Raw genomic sequence first — 14,355 nt, 5'->3', positions numbered from 1 at the left:
CCTGATTCAGTGACGTCAGAGCCACGCCCCCTATGCCGCATGCGCCATCACTATATCAACTAAACGCGCATGCCACGTGCAATGCCGGGTGTGCGCCTGCATGCACACTAGCGCATACTATATAACAAGCCTAAGGGTGCAGCTTCTCCATCTAATGAGGATCCTGGCAGATGCGGTATTGATCCCCACCAGGCACATACTCTCACGGTCAGACACGGAGACTCATGATGGTACAATGGTCTTTATTCCTTCTTCTCTTCCATGGAGCAAACTCCAGGAGCTTGAGGCCCCAAGAGTCCCTCAGCTCCCTCACCCTCTGACAGGGCAAAGGGAATCACTCCCACTCCATTGAGGGAGGGAAGACATGTGAAGCGCTATGTACACTAATGGTGCTATATAAATAGAGAAACAGACAGACAGACAGACATACATAATTTGGTGGAGTGCTTGCTTTTATACCCAGGGGAGGGGCTTGTAACCCTGCCCCATAACAGGGCAGGTCCAGGTACTGACAGGCATCACATCTGCCTGTGACCCAGTCGGTACCCTCCCCAGGTATGACACTCCAAACTGCAGGTTAGGCCTGCCCCTGTATAAGGCAACATTGTACCCATCCAGGCTGCAACTGCAGCCAGGCCCTGTGCCGGACTTTAACTCCAACACTGCCTGTTCCTATCAGGACTTATAGTGTTGAGGCCAGTGGAAAGGCTATAGCCAGGGGCACTAGACTACATCACTATAAGAAGCAAATATTCGTCACTAGAGGAACACTTCCATTTTTTCTTGTAAGGCAACAACCAAGTGCTTTACAGGTAAGGTGACCAGACGTCCCTTTTTTTATGGCTCTGTTCCGACTGTTTGTGGCGCTGTCGAGCGCTGTGTGTGCGACTGGTACTTGCCGGCTGCTGGTGCGCGTGCGCAATATAATAATATAAAATCTAATTTTTTTTCATATAAAAATCAAAAGTTTTTCCCCCGGTATACTCCTTTGCCTACAATAGCTCTCACACAGGCAGCCCAGGGCGCTGTCCTTGTGTTTCTGCGAGTCTTGCTGCTTTTTAAATTCAGTGGTCTCATAAGCGTCAATGGCGTCTCACTAATAAAAATCAGTACTTTTCCCATTAAAATGAAAAAAATTTGGGGAGGCAGATTCCACAGGTTTGATTTCAGTCCTCAGAAGTTGGCGTTGGGAATTTTTGCCGCAATGTGTCGATGGCAGCAAAACGGTTAATACCAGCGCAGCATTGCAGGGGACAACGGTTCATGAGGACCCGCTGCTCGCTTGTAATATAGAAGGAAGGCCCTCGAAAACCACTGTGCGACCATCTTTATTTGGGGGTGATTTCCCCCCCCCCCCCCCCCAATAGAAACACATTGTGTAAACGGACAGCAGAAGTCTGAGGGTGGAATAACATACACAGTTCATCATAAAGTCGCCTAAAAAAACAACAAATGTCACATACATGCCAAGGAGCATGATATTTAATTGTTTTTTTGTTTTTTGTTTTTTTTTAAGAATCCATAATTATTGTAGCATTAACCAAACTTCATACTGTGGTTAATTCTACGTACAAAGTCACAGTGGGGCTCTCCCCTCCACATACCCTCAACTGAAGGGAACACTGCCAGGAACAAAGATGGCGGCTCCCTGCTGCGGTCACGTGGTCAGCGCGGTATGGGGAAGCTGGGCTGTGCAGGGAGCTCGTGCACGTGTCGGAGCCCTGCGAGCTTGCTGTGCAGCATGGGCACGTGAACTCAGGTAAGGAGGAGAGGGTGTCACTCACAAGCTTCGGGTGCTGGCAGGGTGTCAGGGCACGGGCTGAGGGTGATTGTATAGGTGCAGGCAGGGTGTCAGGGCACCGGCTGAGGGTGATTGTATAGGTGCAGGCAGGGTGTCAGGGCACCGGCTGAGGGTGATTGTATAGGTGCATGCAGGGTGTCAGGGCACCGGCTGAGGGTGATTGTATAGGTGCATGCAGGGTGTCAGGGCACCGGCTGAGGGTGATTGTATAGGTGCAGGCAGGGTGTCAGGGCACGGGCTGAGTGAGGGTGATTGTATAGGTGCAGGCAGAGTGTCAGTGCACGGGCTGAGGGTGATTGTATAGGTGCAGGCAGGGTGTCAGTGCACGGGCTGAGGGTGATTGTATAGGTGCAGGCAGGGTGTCAGTGCACAGGCTGAGGGTGATTGTATAGGTGCAGGCAGTGTGTCAGGGCACGGGCTGAGGGTGATTGTATAGGTGCAGGCAGGGTGTCAGTGCACGGGCTGAGGGTGATTGTATAGGTGCATGCAGGGTGTCAGAGCACCGGCTGAGGGTGATTGTATAGGTGCAGGCAGGGTGTCAGTGCACAGGCTGAGGGTGATTGTATAGGTGCATGCAGGGTGTCAGGGCACCGGCTGAGGGTGATTGTATAGGTGCATGCAGGGTGTCAGTGCACAGGCAGAGTGAGGGTGATTGTATAGGTGCAGGCAGGGTGTCAGTGCACGGGCTGAGGGTGATTGTATAGGTGCATGCAGGGTGTCAGCGCACAGGCAGAGTGAGGGTGATTGTATAGGTGCATGCAGGGTGTCAGTGCACGGGCTGAGGGTGATTGTATAGGTGCATGCAGGGTGTCAGTGCACAGGCAGAGTGAGGGTGATTGTATAGGTGCAGGCAGGGTGTCAGTGCACGGGCTGAGGGTTAATGCACAGGTTGGGTGTCACTGTGTTGTGCAGGTAGGCTACCAGTAAAGGAATTGTTTCATTATGCAGGTTGTTGCACAGGACGGTGTCATTGCTATATATATATATATATACATACACACACACACACACTCTCCTATATGCAAAAACGTGAGCGCCTGTCCCTTTTTTCTGTATCTTTATGGACAGTATGCACCCTTCCTCCTTTACCCTTATTTTTTGTTTTGTGCTTGCCCTGTTTCCTATCTATCCAATCTATCTATCTATCATGCAAGGTGGGTGTCACAATGCAGTGTCACTGCACAGGCAGGATAACATTGGTTGGGGCAGCTCACCGCATTAGTGGTACATGCTGGGTGTTATTGTATGGGGCAATGCTTACCACATGTGCTTTGCAGTTTACATTACACTATATTAAAGTGACATTGCAGGTATTTACACTCCAAAGCAAAACTACCCAAACGTTGTTCCACTTTACCACCTGTGCTGAAGCAGGGATTTCCTGAAAACCTGACCTGTTGGTAGCCCTTAAGGACTGGCGTTGGCCGCACCTGGTGTAGAACCTATTGCTTAATGCAGAATCTTGTCCTTCATAACGGGTGTGGAGAACATGAACCTGTTTATATTCAGCTCCTCAGTTGCGCGCTGGAAGCCTTGCAATGTTTTCTTGCTTTTTTTTCTTGGCTGTTTTTGGAAACCCGCTGTGGCGATGGGAAATGCGACTAAGGGCTCTTCTCCAGGCTGAGCGCGATCAAACACATTGCGCCAATGTGTTTGACCAGCGTGCGCATGCAAGTGCGCGCATGGTGCTCCGGCGAGACAAATCAATGTGATTTTTCCCGCTTGCTGGCGCGTCACGTGAGCAGTTCGTCCAATGAGGGAGAACCAGCTCCGTGACGTCATAGCCACGCCCCCACCCCCACGCGCAACTAGTTGGCCAGGAATCGCCTGAGCGCCTGACGTCATGGCACGCGAGCGCACTCGGTTGCACCCTGGCCGCGGCCTTGGGGTGATTGACTGTTCTGCTTCCAAAGACGTTTCACCTCGGCCGACGTCGCCCCTATTCTCCACTTACCCCGTCCCTGGGTGTTTCGAGCCCTGTTATACATGTTGGTCAGGGTGACTGCAGATGTAAGGAGGTATCCCTCCCGAAGAGCTGTATTCTCCCTCCCTCTCCCTCCACCATGTCAGGAAACGGACTCTGTTACTATTTGTTCCACTTCTCCACTCTGTGTTATTGGTGCTGTATTGTAACACATTCTCTGCCAAGATTACAGCTTTGATTTGAGTCACATTTGATACATTACAGTGTGCTGTCATTGGTGAATAGAAACATGGGAAGGATGTTGATCCAGGGAGACATCTGATTGGCATTATTTGAAGTCAGGAAAAAAAAATATTTCCCCCCTATGAGAAATCATTGGGTAATGTGTCACTGGGGTTTTTTGTTTGCCTTCTGGATCAAAATACCGTAAATACTGCTGGGGCACCTTTTATTTTAAAACTTCTCGGGGGGAGGGAGGGGGGCGTAGCAGTTGCATTTTCTAAATTCCAGGCACTTCACCGCATTCCTGCCGCCGTCGCGCCGCTGATCCACGGTTGATCTGTTTAATTATAATGGTTCGGATTTAATTGGGTGCAATTCTTCGCGTATCCGCCAGGTGGCAGATATTCATGAATTGTAATGAATGCTAATGTGCTACAGTAATGTATCTACTTGCAGGTGTTTAAAAAAAAAAAAAAAACCACAGTGGTCCATTGTGAATTGACCTTGGTACTGAAGAAGTTACAATACTGTATCAATTTAGACGTTTCATAATAAAAACTAAATGCACAGTGTCTTTTTTTACATAACTGTACTGGATTTCTCCTGTCCTGCAATGAGTACACCAAATAGGATATGTATCTGTCATCTAAATTTAGCATAGGTTGTACTCTATAGACTTTTTTTTTTGTCCTCCTCTACTAAGTAACAAAAAAAAAGAATGGAAGTATTTGTAATGGAACCCGCAATAAGGATGGTAGTTCTACCGTTTCTCTGCCAATGACATTATTTTGCATTGGTTTAAAGCCGCAAAACATGTGAAACCTTATGTATTATTTCTCTAGTATTAAATAACAGGGAATGTGGTTTTTGTTGTTTTTAATTCAACTCTTAATGCCATTTTTAATTGGGTTTGAAGCATCCTTTGATTGCTATAGTATAGCAGGATTTAGCCCACCTCGCTAGCAGTGCAAGATCTTTGCAACACTTTCCTGTTTGTGATAATTTGTTGCCAATATTCCCTGCAGTTTCAGCTGTAAACTGTAACAATAGTCAATGTTACCGTAGTAACATCAGGATACATTGTAGCTGCTGAGTTACACTGACTGACGGATTGATTGAAACTGAAAGGCGACCATTATGTTAGGCACACAATCAAGATTTTGACAGATTTATAACAGGAGCACCAAACGATTGGCAGTTTAGGTAAGAATGTAGAATTATACATTGTGACTCAGGGCACTTCGGATTTTAAACCAATTTATTTCGACAATGGATTCGACGTTTCAGTTGTCACAGCGACCTTTTTCTAGAGTGACGGGCATGACGCTGTGACGACCGACACGTCGATAACTTGGATAACTAACCGGTATTCCCTGAACCAGGAGTACCGATAATTGTACGTGTGTGTGTGTGTGTGTGTATATATATATATATATAGATATATATATATATATATCTATATATATATATATATATCTCCAGGAGACAAGATATAATGCAAAAGTATATATTAAACACAAAATACAGGCCTGTATTTTGTGTTTAATATATACTTTTGCATTATATCTTGTCTCCTGGTGGGATAATGGGTTCACTATTCATTCCTGTTGAACAAGCACCTACCCTCGCATAGCCTTTGAAGTGCCTGCGTGTGCGTGTGTGTCTGTGTGTGTGTGTGTGTGTGTGTGTGTGTGTCATAATTTTATATATTTGGAATTATACATTTTCACATGCTTTAAATATACAAATAAGAGGGGGAATGTAGTATATCAGCTTGACGGGTTTAACCCCATAACGCCCAGACACCAATATTGCATTGCTATCGGACTATAACGTGTTACGTGGCGGAGTGGTTTTGAGATCATTTTTGCATCGAGAGAGATTAATGGAGTTACAACATTTTTGCCTTATAAAAAGGGGAAATAAAGGTGCAGCTCACCCTCTGCCTCTCCCCTCTTTTGTTATGGGTGGTACACAGGGGTCATGTCTGAGTTCAGGAAGCACTAATCCTTTAAAAACATTTCTTTAAAAAATATGGTAAAACAGGAAGCTGGTAAATAACGTAAAAAATATATACTCTTGATTTGTAAATAAATAATAATTTTTAAAAAAAAGTAGATCTTTTCCTAGTGTTTTTACACTGGTTTGTGTGGGGAAGATTTCCATGTAATGTCAGCGGGCAGAACGCCTTAAGAAGATTACATGTCCATGGGAATAAAGCTGTTTACAGCCAGTGCAACCTGGATTACTCAATTTAAAAAAATAAAAAATGAAATGTATTGATATCTTTTCAATAAGCCTTAAATACCCATGCATTCTTTTTTCCCCTAATGCGGCTTTACTTCACATACTGTGTGTTTGGATATGTTCGTTGTGTGTTGCTTTCCCCCCCACCCCCCTTCCTCTTGGGAAGTAATGATTTTGCAGTTTGTATATGAGATTATTTTTAAGTAGCAGATTGAGACATAGAAGATGAAGCAACCTTCCTCCCCAAGTGACCTGGATTTAACCCGATTAAAGTCCTCCAACACAGACCTGCCCAGTCTGTCACCCTTCTCACTACTTAAAGCTACTATGCTAATACTGTGCGTTTCATCCACACACACGGATTTTTACCTTGGTGTTTAAAGCAGCAGAACGTGACATTTTGTACTACAGAACTGATTAAAAATAAAGAAAAGAAAAAAACCCTTATAAGATAATAGTGATTGTGTTATTTTTAATTCAACTCTTAATACAATTTTTAATGCGTTTTAAAGCATTCTTTGATTACTTTAGCCCACCTCCCATGCAGTGCATGATGTTTGCAACACTTTCCTGTTTGTGATAATTTGTTGCCAATGTTCCCAGTAGTTTAGGCTGCAAACTGTAACAGATGCAATAGAAACCGTCTGGTAGCTCAAGGGTGAACACACATATGGCCTAAATAAGCACAAAAAGGTAGAGTGTAAGCAGAGTATATGGAGATAATGCCTAGATGGAGATGCGTAGTGCGTGAGGGGTAACGGAGTGCAGACCCGTGTCCAATATATGGATGTTCGGCTGCATGTAACACAGTAAGTGAAAACCGGTATGGAGTGTGATTACTCGCGATTGATACCGTTCCCCTTTCTCCTGGCGTAGCGATGCACCTAGATAGGTGATTGGCGTCCGTCCCATTGTGTGACCACGATCAAGGTGTAGCAGTGAGGGAAGAAGGATCGATGCACCGGGGAAAAATGGATAAATTATTAAACTACATATAACAGATACTGTCACGAACAAGACTGAGAGACCTCCTCCCTCGCGTTTCGCGCAAGACTGCTCTTTCTCCTGCAGTGGGGATGGGTTCAACCTTGTCTTGTAAATATGTACACTTTGATAAAGCCTTCTCAGGCGAAACATGTCAGTGTGATTTTCTCCATTTTTTGTCCTTAATAAATTCGTTTATTTTTCACGCTCTTTGCTTTTCTTTGAAGCGGTGCAGCGTTTTTTGGCTTTTTTATTTGCCTTTTTTTTCTCTTGTAAATATATGCTACAACTATTAACTTGCTAACTTGCTAAGACCAGTTATATAATTCACATATGTAATTCATTATTTCCCAGTGTTAAATAACGTATAATTTCCTAATAACCATTAAGTACAATAGGCACAATCATAATCGCTTCAGGGTTAACACTTAATGCGCCAGAGGATTTAACCTGAACAGCACTGCATGGGTTAACAGAGGCTGTCGACTCCAGCCCTCAAGACAACTCCTCCCTCCCCCAAACACTTCAGGTTTTCAGGATATCCCTGCTTCGACTGAGCCACTTGTGCTGAAGCTGGGATATCCTGAAAACCTGACCTGTTGGGGAGTCTTGAAGCTCTGGCTTGGTCTCTTGTACGAGATAACATTGTCATACAGTGTGGTACATGCTTGTTATCCCCGTGCAGGATGAAGGAATGGTGGATCCAGGTTGGGCTGCTCATCGTGCCTCTTCTGGCTGTGTATCTGCACATCCCCGCCCCCAACCTCTCCCCCGCGCTGTTCACATGGAGGTCAGCGGGATCTTTCTTCACCTTCCGGGAGCAGCGCATCTTTTACAGAGGTGAGGTTCCCATACACCCCTTTCTCTCTCAAAGCAGTTTCAAGATCCGTCAGCCTGGGGATTCAGCAGGAAGAGCGTGAATCCGTTGTAAGGTGCAATCCAAGATCTTTTTTATAGTTTTAGATATTTTGTGTTGCTCTAAACCTTTAATTGTCCCAAAGCAGACCCGATTATTGCCATGTTATGAAAGTGTATACTTTTAGGTGCAGTTTTACTGCCCTTAGCATTACTGCCCTTATCTCTCCGTATTGCTGTCTCTTGTCCTTGTAGCTGGTTATTTGGCAAGAAGGGAATGTCCTGCTGAGGACCTTATTACGTGGGATATTCCGATTGAGAGTTTGCCCTGTAAATGACGACAGTACTAATAATAGATGTATTTTTCTGGTATAGCGCTTATGGTGTGCGCGGTGCTGTGCATATAATTTTTTTTGCAGTTGTGATTCCCTGCCCCGCAGAGCTCACAATCTGTTTGTAGTGCCCGAGGCACAGGGAGATGGAGACTTGCCCATGGTCATAAGGAGCCGACACCGGGATTTGAACCAGGATTCCCAAACTCGGTGTCCTTGTTCTCAGAGTCGGTGCTTGTGCTCGCTGGGCCGCTGGGTGCTCGCCGGGCCGCTGGGTGCTCGCTGGGCCGCTCGGTGCTCGCTGGGCCGCTCGGTGCTCGCTGGGCCGCTCGGTGCTCGCTGGGCCGCTCAGTGCTCGCTGGGTGCTCGCTGGGCCGCTCGGTGCTCGCTGGGCCGCTCGGTGCTCGCTGGGCCGCTCGGTGCTCGCTGGGCCGCTCCGTGCTCGCTGGGCCGCTGGGTGCTCGCTGGGTGCTCGCTGGGCCGCTCGGTGCTCGCTGGGCCGCTCGGTGCTCGCTGGGCCGCTCAGTGCTCGCTGGGTGCTCGCTGGGCCGCTCGGTGCTCGCTGGGCCGCTCGGTGCTCGCTGGGCCGCTCCGTGCTCGCTGGGCCGCTCCGTGCTCGCTGGGCCGCTCGGTGCTCGCTGGGCCGCTCCGTGCTCGCTGGGCCGCTCCGTGCTCGCCGGGCCGCTCCGTGCTCGCCGGGCCGCTCCGTGCTCGCCGGGCCGCTCCGTGCTCGCCGGGCCGCTCCGTGCTCGCCGGGCCGCTCCGTGCTCGCCGGGCCGCTCCGTGCTCGCCGGGCCGCTCCGTGCTCGCCGGGCCGCTCCGTGCTCGCCGGGCCGCTCCGTGCTCGCCGGGCCGCTCCGTGCTCGCCGGGCCGCTCCGTGCTCGCCGGGCCGCTCCGTGCTCGCTCCGTGCTCTCTGGGCCGCTCGGTGCTCGCTGGGCCGCTCGGTGCTCGCTGGGCCGCTCGGTGCTCGCTGGGCCGCTCGGTGCTCGCTGGGCCGCTCCGTGCTCGCTGGGCCGCTCCGTGCTCGCTGGGCCGCTCCGTGCTCGCCGGGCCGCTCCGTGCTCGCCGGGCCGCTCGGTGCTCGCCGGGCCGCTCGGTGCTCGCCGGGCCGCTCCGTGCTCGCCGGGCCGCTCCGTGCTCGCCGGGCCGCTCCGTGCTCGCCGGGCCGCTCCGTGCTCGCCGGGCCGCTCCGTGCTCGCTGGGCCGCTCCTTCTGCCCAGTACAGACTTTAGACTTGCGGATCTGTTTTACAAATACTCCAGATCAGAAGCGCGTTTGCTGGGCGCAGGACTCGAGCCACGGATCTCTCCCCAGTTCTTTCCACGCTGGCAGAAATAGGTGCCACAAGTACAGATGGTTAGGGCACCCAACACGCAGCCCGTTCTCCTCAAGAGAACATGCCACCCTGGGAACGGAAGTTTGCAGGAGATGTATTAACACACACAAATCTTTTTTTGGTGCTGTTTCTTTGGTCCGTCTCTGTTGCGTTGCATGTACGGAACTCGCGAGCGATTTTTTTTGAGTGCAAATAAAATTAAATGGCTCCTGATCTGTATAAAAAAAACAAAAAGACAGAACGCACATAGTGAAGCACAATTAAAAGATAATTTTACTAAAAAATTAAAGGTTCTGCGTCCATCAATGTAATGAATATCAAGCAGTGGGGTTACCACACGGAAGAAATGATCACAGCTCTCCACTGGAACGGACGCGAGGCACTGGATACCAACAGACCACATCCAAGGCAGCAGCTTCCGTGAGACCTTCAGTCAGGGTAACCAGATGTTGGGGACCGGTGAAGAGTCCCGTTATGAGGCTCAGAAGCCTCCGTCAGTCCTACAGCAATGCAGCTCCAACAGCACGCCGCTCAGACCCGTGGTGCGCCTTCTGATGACGTCACGACACGCTCCTTCTCACATGGAGCGGGGGGAGAGAGCGCATCGGCGAACAACACACAGGGCTGGCAGGGTAGCAATAGTAAACACCCGTACCGACAGGCAGTGAGGCAGGGGACCGGGAGGCACAAGCCAAGAATGTACTTGACAAACAGTATGGTCAGATAGATGAACAATCCCTGGTATGGGTTTTTAGTAATTAAAGTGTTCATTTTTGTACGGTACACACTATGTCTGGCTTTCCGTTTTCCCATATATATGGCTGATACCTTGGCAACCTGAGAGAATCAAAGTATCCCCAGGAACCCTGAGAAATAGAGAGAGAGAGAACCTGCACGAATTTTCCACACTACCCACATCAGTTTGCGTTACATGATCGTTAACTTATGAGAAAATGTGAGTTCTGAATTTATAGAAATCTACCGAATTTGGAGTATAACCTACAAAGACTGTGTTGCACTATTGTATCATTTTTTATTCCACATATTCACCACTGAACGAGTTGCGCTCCTCTTTTCTTCCCACAAGTTCCAGCAAGAAGGATTTCTGTGGACCATCCTTCTAAGGGCTTTTGAGCAGCATTTATTCTTATTTTCACCTATTGCACTTGTTTGCTATTGATTTGCACATTATTGTTTATCTTTATATCACTGTTTAAGTTACATTATACCTATCACTCAAATACCTCTTTTGAGCGCTGTTAGAGGTTTTTCTCACAGTACATGAATAACGGGGTAGGGTATAATGATTACAGAGTACATGTATAACGGGGGGTAAGGTATAATGATTACACAGAACGTGTATAACAGGGGGTAGGGTATAATGATTACACAGAACGTGTATAACAGGGGGTAGGGTATAATGATTACACAGAACGTGTATAACAGGGGGTAGGGTATAATGATTACACAGTACATGAATAACAGGGGGTAGGGTATAATGATTACACAGTACATGTATAACGGGGGGTAGGGTATAATGATTACAGAGTACATGTATAACGGGGGGGTAGGGTATAATGATTACACAGTACATGTATAACAGGGGGTAGGGTATAATGATTACACAGTACATGAATAATGGGGTAGGGTATAATGATTACACAGTACATGTATAATGGGGGGTAGGGTATAATGATTACAGAGTACATGTATAACGGGGGGGTAGGGTATAATGATTACACAGTACATGTATAACAGGGGGTAGGGTATAATGATTACACAGTACATGAATAATGGGGTAGGGTATAATGATTACACAGTACATGAATAACGGGGTAGGGTATAATGATTACAGAGTACATGAATAACGGGGTAGGGTATAATGATTACACATTACATGAATAACAGGGGGTAGGGTATAATGATAACACAGTACATGAATAACAAGGGATAGGGTATAATGGTTACACAGTACATGAATAACGGGGTAGGGTATAATGATTACACAGTACATGAATAACAGGGGTTAGGGTATATTGATTATACAGTACATGAATAACGGGGTAGTGCATAATGATTACACAGTACATGAATACTAGGGGTTAGGTATAATGATTACACAGTACATGAATAACAGGGGTTAGGGTATAATGATTACACAGAACATGAATAACAGGGGTTAGGGTATATTGATTATACAGTACATGAATAACGGGGTGTAGGGTATAATGATTACACAGTACATGAATAACGGGGTAGGGTATAATGATTACACAGTACATGAATAACGGGGTAGGGTATAATGATTACACAGTACATGAATAACGGGGTAGGGTATAATGATTACACAGAACATGAATAACAGGGGGTAGGGTATAATGATTACACAGTACATGAATAACGGGGTAGGGTATAATGATTACACAGTACATGAATAACGGGGTAGGGTATAATGATTACACAGTACATGAATAACAGGGGGTAGGGTATAATGATTACACAGTACATGAATAATGGGGTAGGGTATAATGATTACACAGTACATGAATAACGGGGTAGGGTATAATGATTACAGAGTACATGAATAACGGGGTAGGGTATAATGATTACAGAGTACATGAATAACAGGGGGTAGGGTATAATGATTACACAGTACATGAATAACAGGGGTTAGGGTATAATGATTACACAGTACATGAATAACAGGGGTTAGGGTATAATGATTACACAGTACATGAATAAAAGGGGTTAGGGTATAATGATTACACATTACATGAATAACGGGTTAGGGTATAATGATTACAGAGTACATGAATAACGGGGTAGGGTATAATGATTATACAGTACATGAATAACGGGGTAGGGTATAATGATTACACATTACATGAATAACAGGGGGTAGGGTATAATGGTTACACAGTACATGAATAACGGGGTAGGGTATAATGATTACACAGTACATGAATAACAGGGGTTAGGGTATAATGATTATACAGTACATGAATAACGGGGTAGGGTATAATGATTACACATTACATGAATAACAGGGGGTAGGGTATAATGATAACACAGTACATGAATAACAAGGGATAGGGTATAATGGTTACACAGTACATGAATAACGGGGTAGGGTATAATGATTACACAGTACATGAATAACAGGGGTTAGGGTATATTGATTATACAGTACATGAATAACGGGGTAGTGCATAATGATTACACAGTACATGAATACTAGGGGTTAGGTATAATGATTACACAGTACATGAATAACAGGGGTTAGGGTATAATGATTACACAGAACATGAATAACAGGGGTTAGGGTATATTGATTATACAGTACATGAATAACGGGGTGTAGGGTATAATGATTACACAGTACATGAATAACGGGGTAGGGTATAATGATTACACAGTACATGAATAACGGGGTAGGGTATAATGATTACACAGTACATGAATAACGGGGTAGGGTATAATGATTACACAGAACATGAATAACGGGGTAGGGTATAATGATTACACAGTACATGAATAACGGGGTAGGGTATAATGATTACACAGTACATGAATAATGAGTAGGGTATAATGATTACACAGTACATGAATAACAGGGGGTAGGGTATAATGATTACACACTACATGTATAACGGGGGGGTAGGGTATAATGATTACACAGTACATGAATAACGGGGTAGGGTATAATGATTACACAGTACATGAATAACGGGGTAGGGTATAATGATTACACAGTACATGAATAACGGGGTAGGGTATAATGATTACACAGTACATGAATAACGGGTTAGGGTATAATGATTACACATTAAATGAATAACAGGGGGTAGGGTATAATGATTACACAGTACATTAATTAACGGGGTAGGGTATAATGATTACACAGTACATGAATAACGGGGTAGGGTATAATTATTACACAGTACATGAATAACGGGGGGTAGGGTATAATGATTACACAGTGCATGAATAATAGGGGGTAGGGTACAATGATTACACAGTACATGAATAATAGGGGGTAGGGTACAATATTACACAGTACATGAATAACGGGGTAGGGTATAATGATTACACAGTACATGAATAACAGGGGGTAGGGTATAATGATTACACAGTACAGGAATAACGGGGGGTAGGGTATAATGATTACACAGTGCATGAATAACGGGGTAGGGTATAATGGTTACACAGTACATGTATAACGGGGTAGGGTATAATGATTACACAGTACATGAATAACGGGGTAGGGTATAATGGTTACACAGTACATGTATAACGGGGTAGGGTATAATGATTACACAGTACATGAATAACAGATGGTAGGGTACAATGGTTTCACAGTACATGAATAACGGGGGGTAGGGTACAATGATTACACAGTACATGAATAACGGGGTAGGGTATAATGATTACACAGTACATGAATAACGGGGGGTAGGGTACAATGATTACACAGTACATGAATAACGGGGTAGGGTATAATGATTACACAGTACATGAATAACGGGGGGTAGGGTACAATGATTACACAGTACATGAATAACGGGGGGTAGGGTACAATGATTACACAGTACATGAATAACGGGGGGTAGGGTATAATGATTACACAGTACATGAATAACGGGGGGTAGGGT

General features: G+C 45.9%; 1 protein-coding gene across 6 annotated transcripts in view; it reads left to right on the top strand.

Annotated features, from left to right (window-relative positions):
- The first annotated feature begins 1,659 nt into the window (after positions 1-1,659).
- Positions 1,660-14,355, top strand: part of MEST (mesoderm specific transcript) — a 39,679-nt gene continuing 26,983 nt past the window's right edge. For 5 of the 6 annotated variants that reach the window (XM_075599359.1, XM_075599361.1, XM_075599360.1 and 2 more), the window contains exons 1-2: positions 1,660-1,759; positions 7,864-8,018. In XM_075599359.1, the coding sequence (XP_075455474.1) occupies positions 7,865-8,018 (154 nt within the window). In that variant the 5' untranslated portion in view covers positions 1,660-1,759; position 7,864. Of the gene's footprint in view, positions 1,760-7,863; positions 8,019-10,633; positions 10,659-14,355 lie in introns of those variants that run through there. The other variant, XM_075599362.1, reaches the window with a different exon arrangement.

This window comes from Ascaphus truei, chromosome 5 (assembly GCF_040206685.1).
Source record: "Ascaphus truei isolate aAscTru1 chromosome 5, aAscTru1.hap1, whole genome shotgun sequence".
In the NCBI taxonomy this organism is placed as follows: domain Eukaryota; kingdom Metazoa; phylum Chordata; class Amphibia; order Anura; family Ascaphidae; genus Ascaphus; species Ascaphus truei.
Note: the sequence above shows the minus strand (reverse complement) of the source record. Positions and strands in the feature narration are given on the sequence as shown.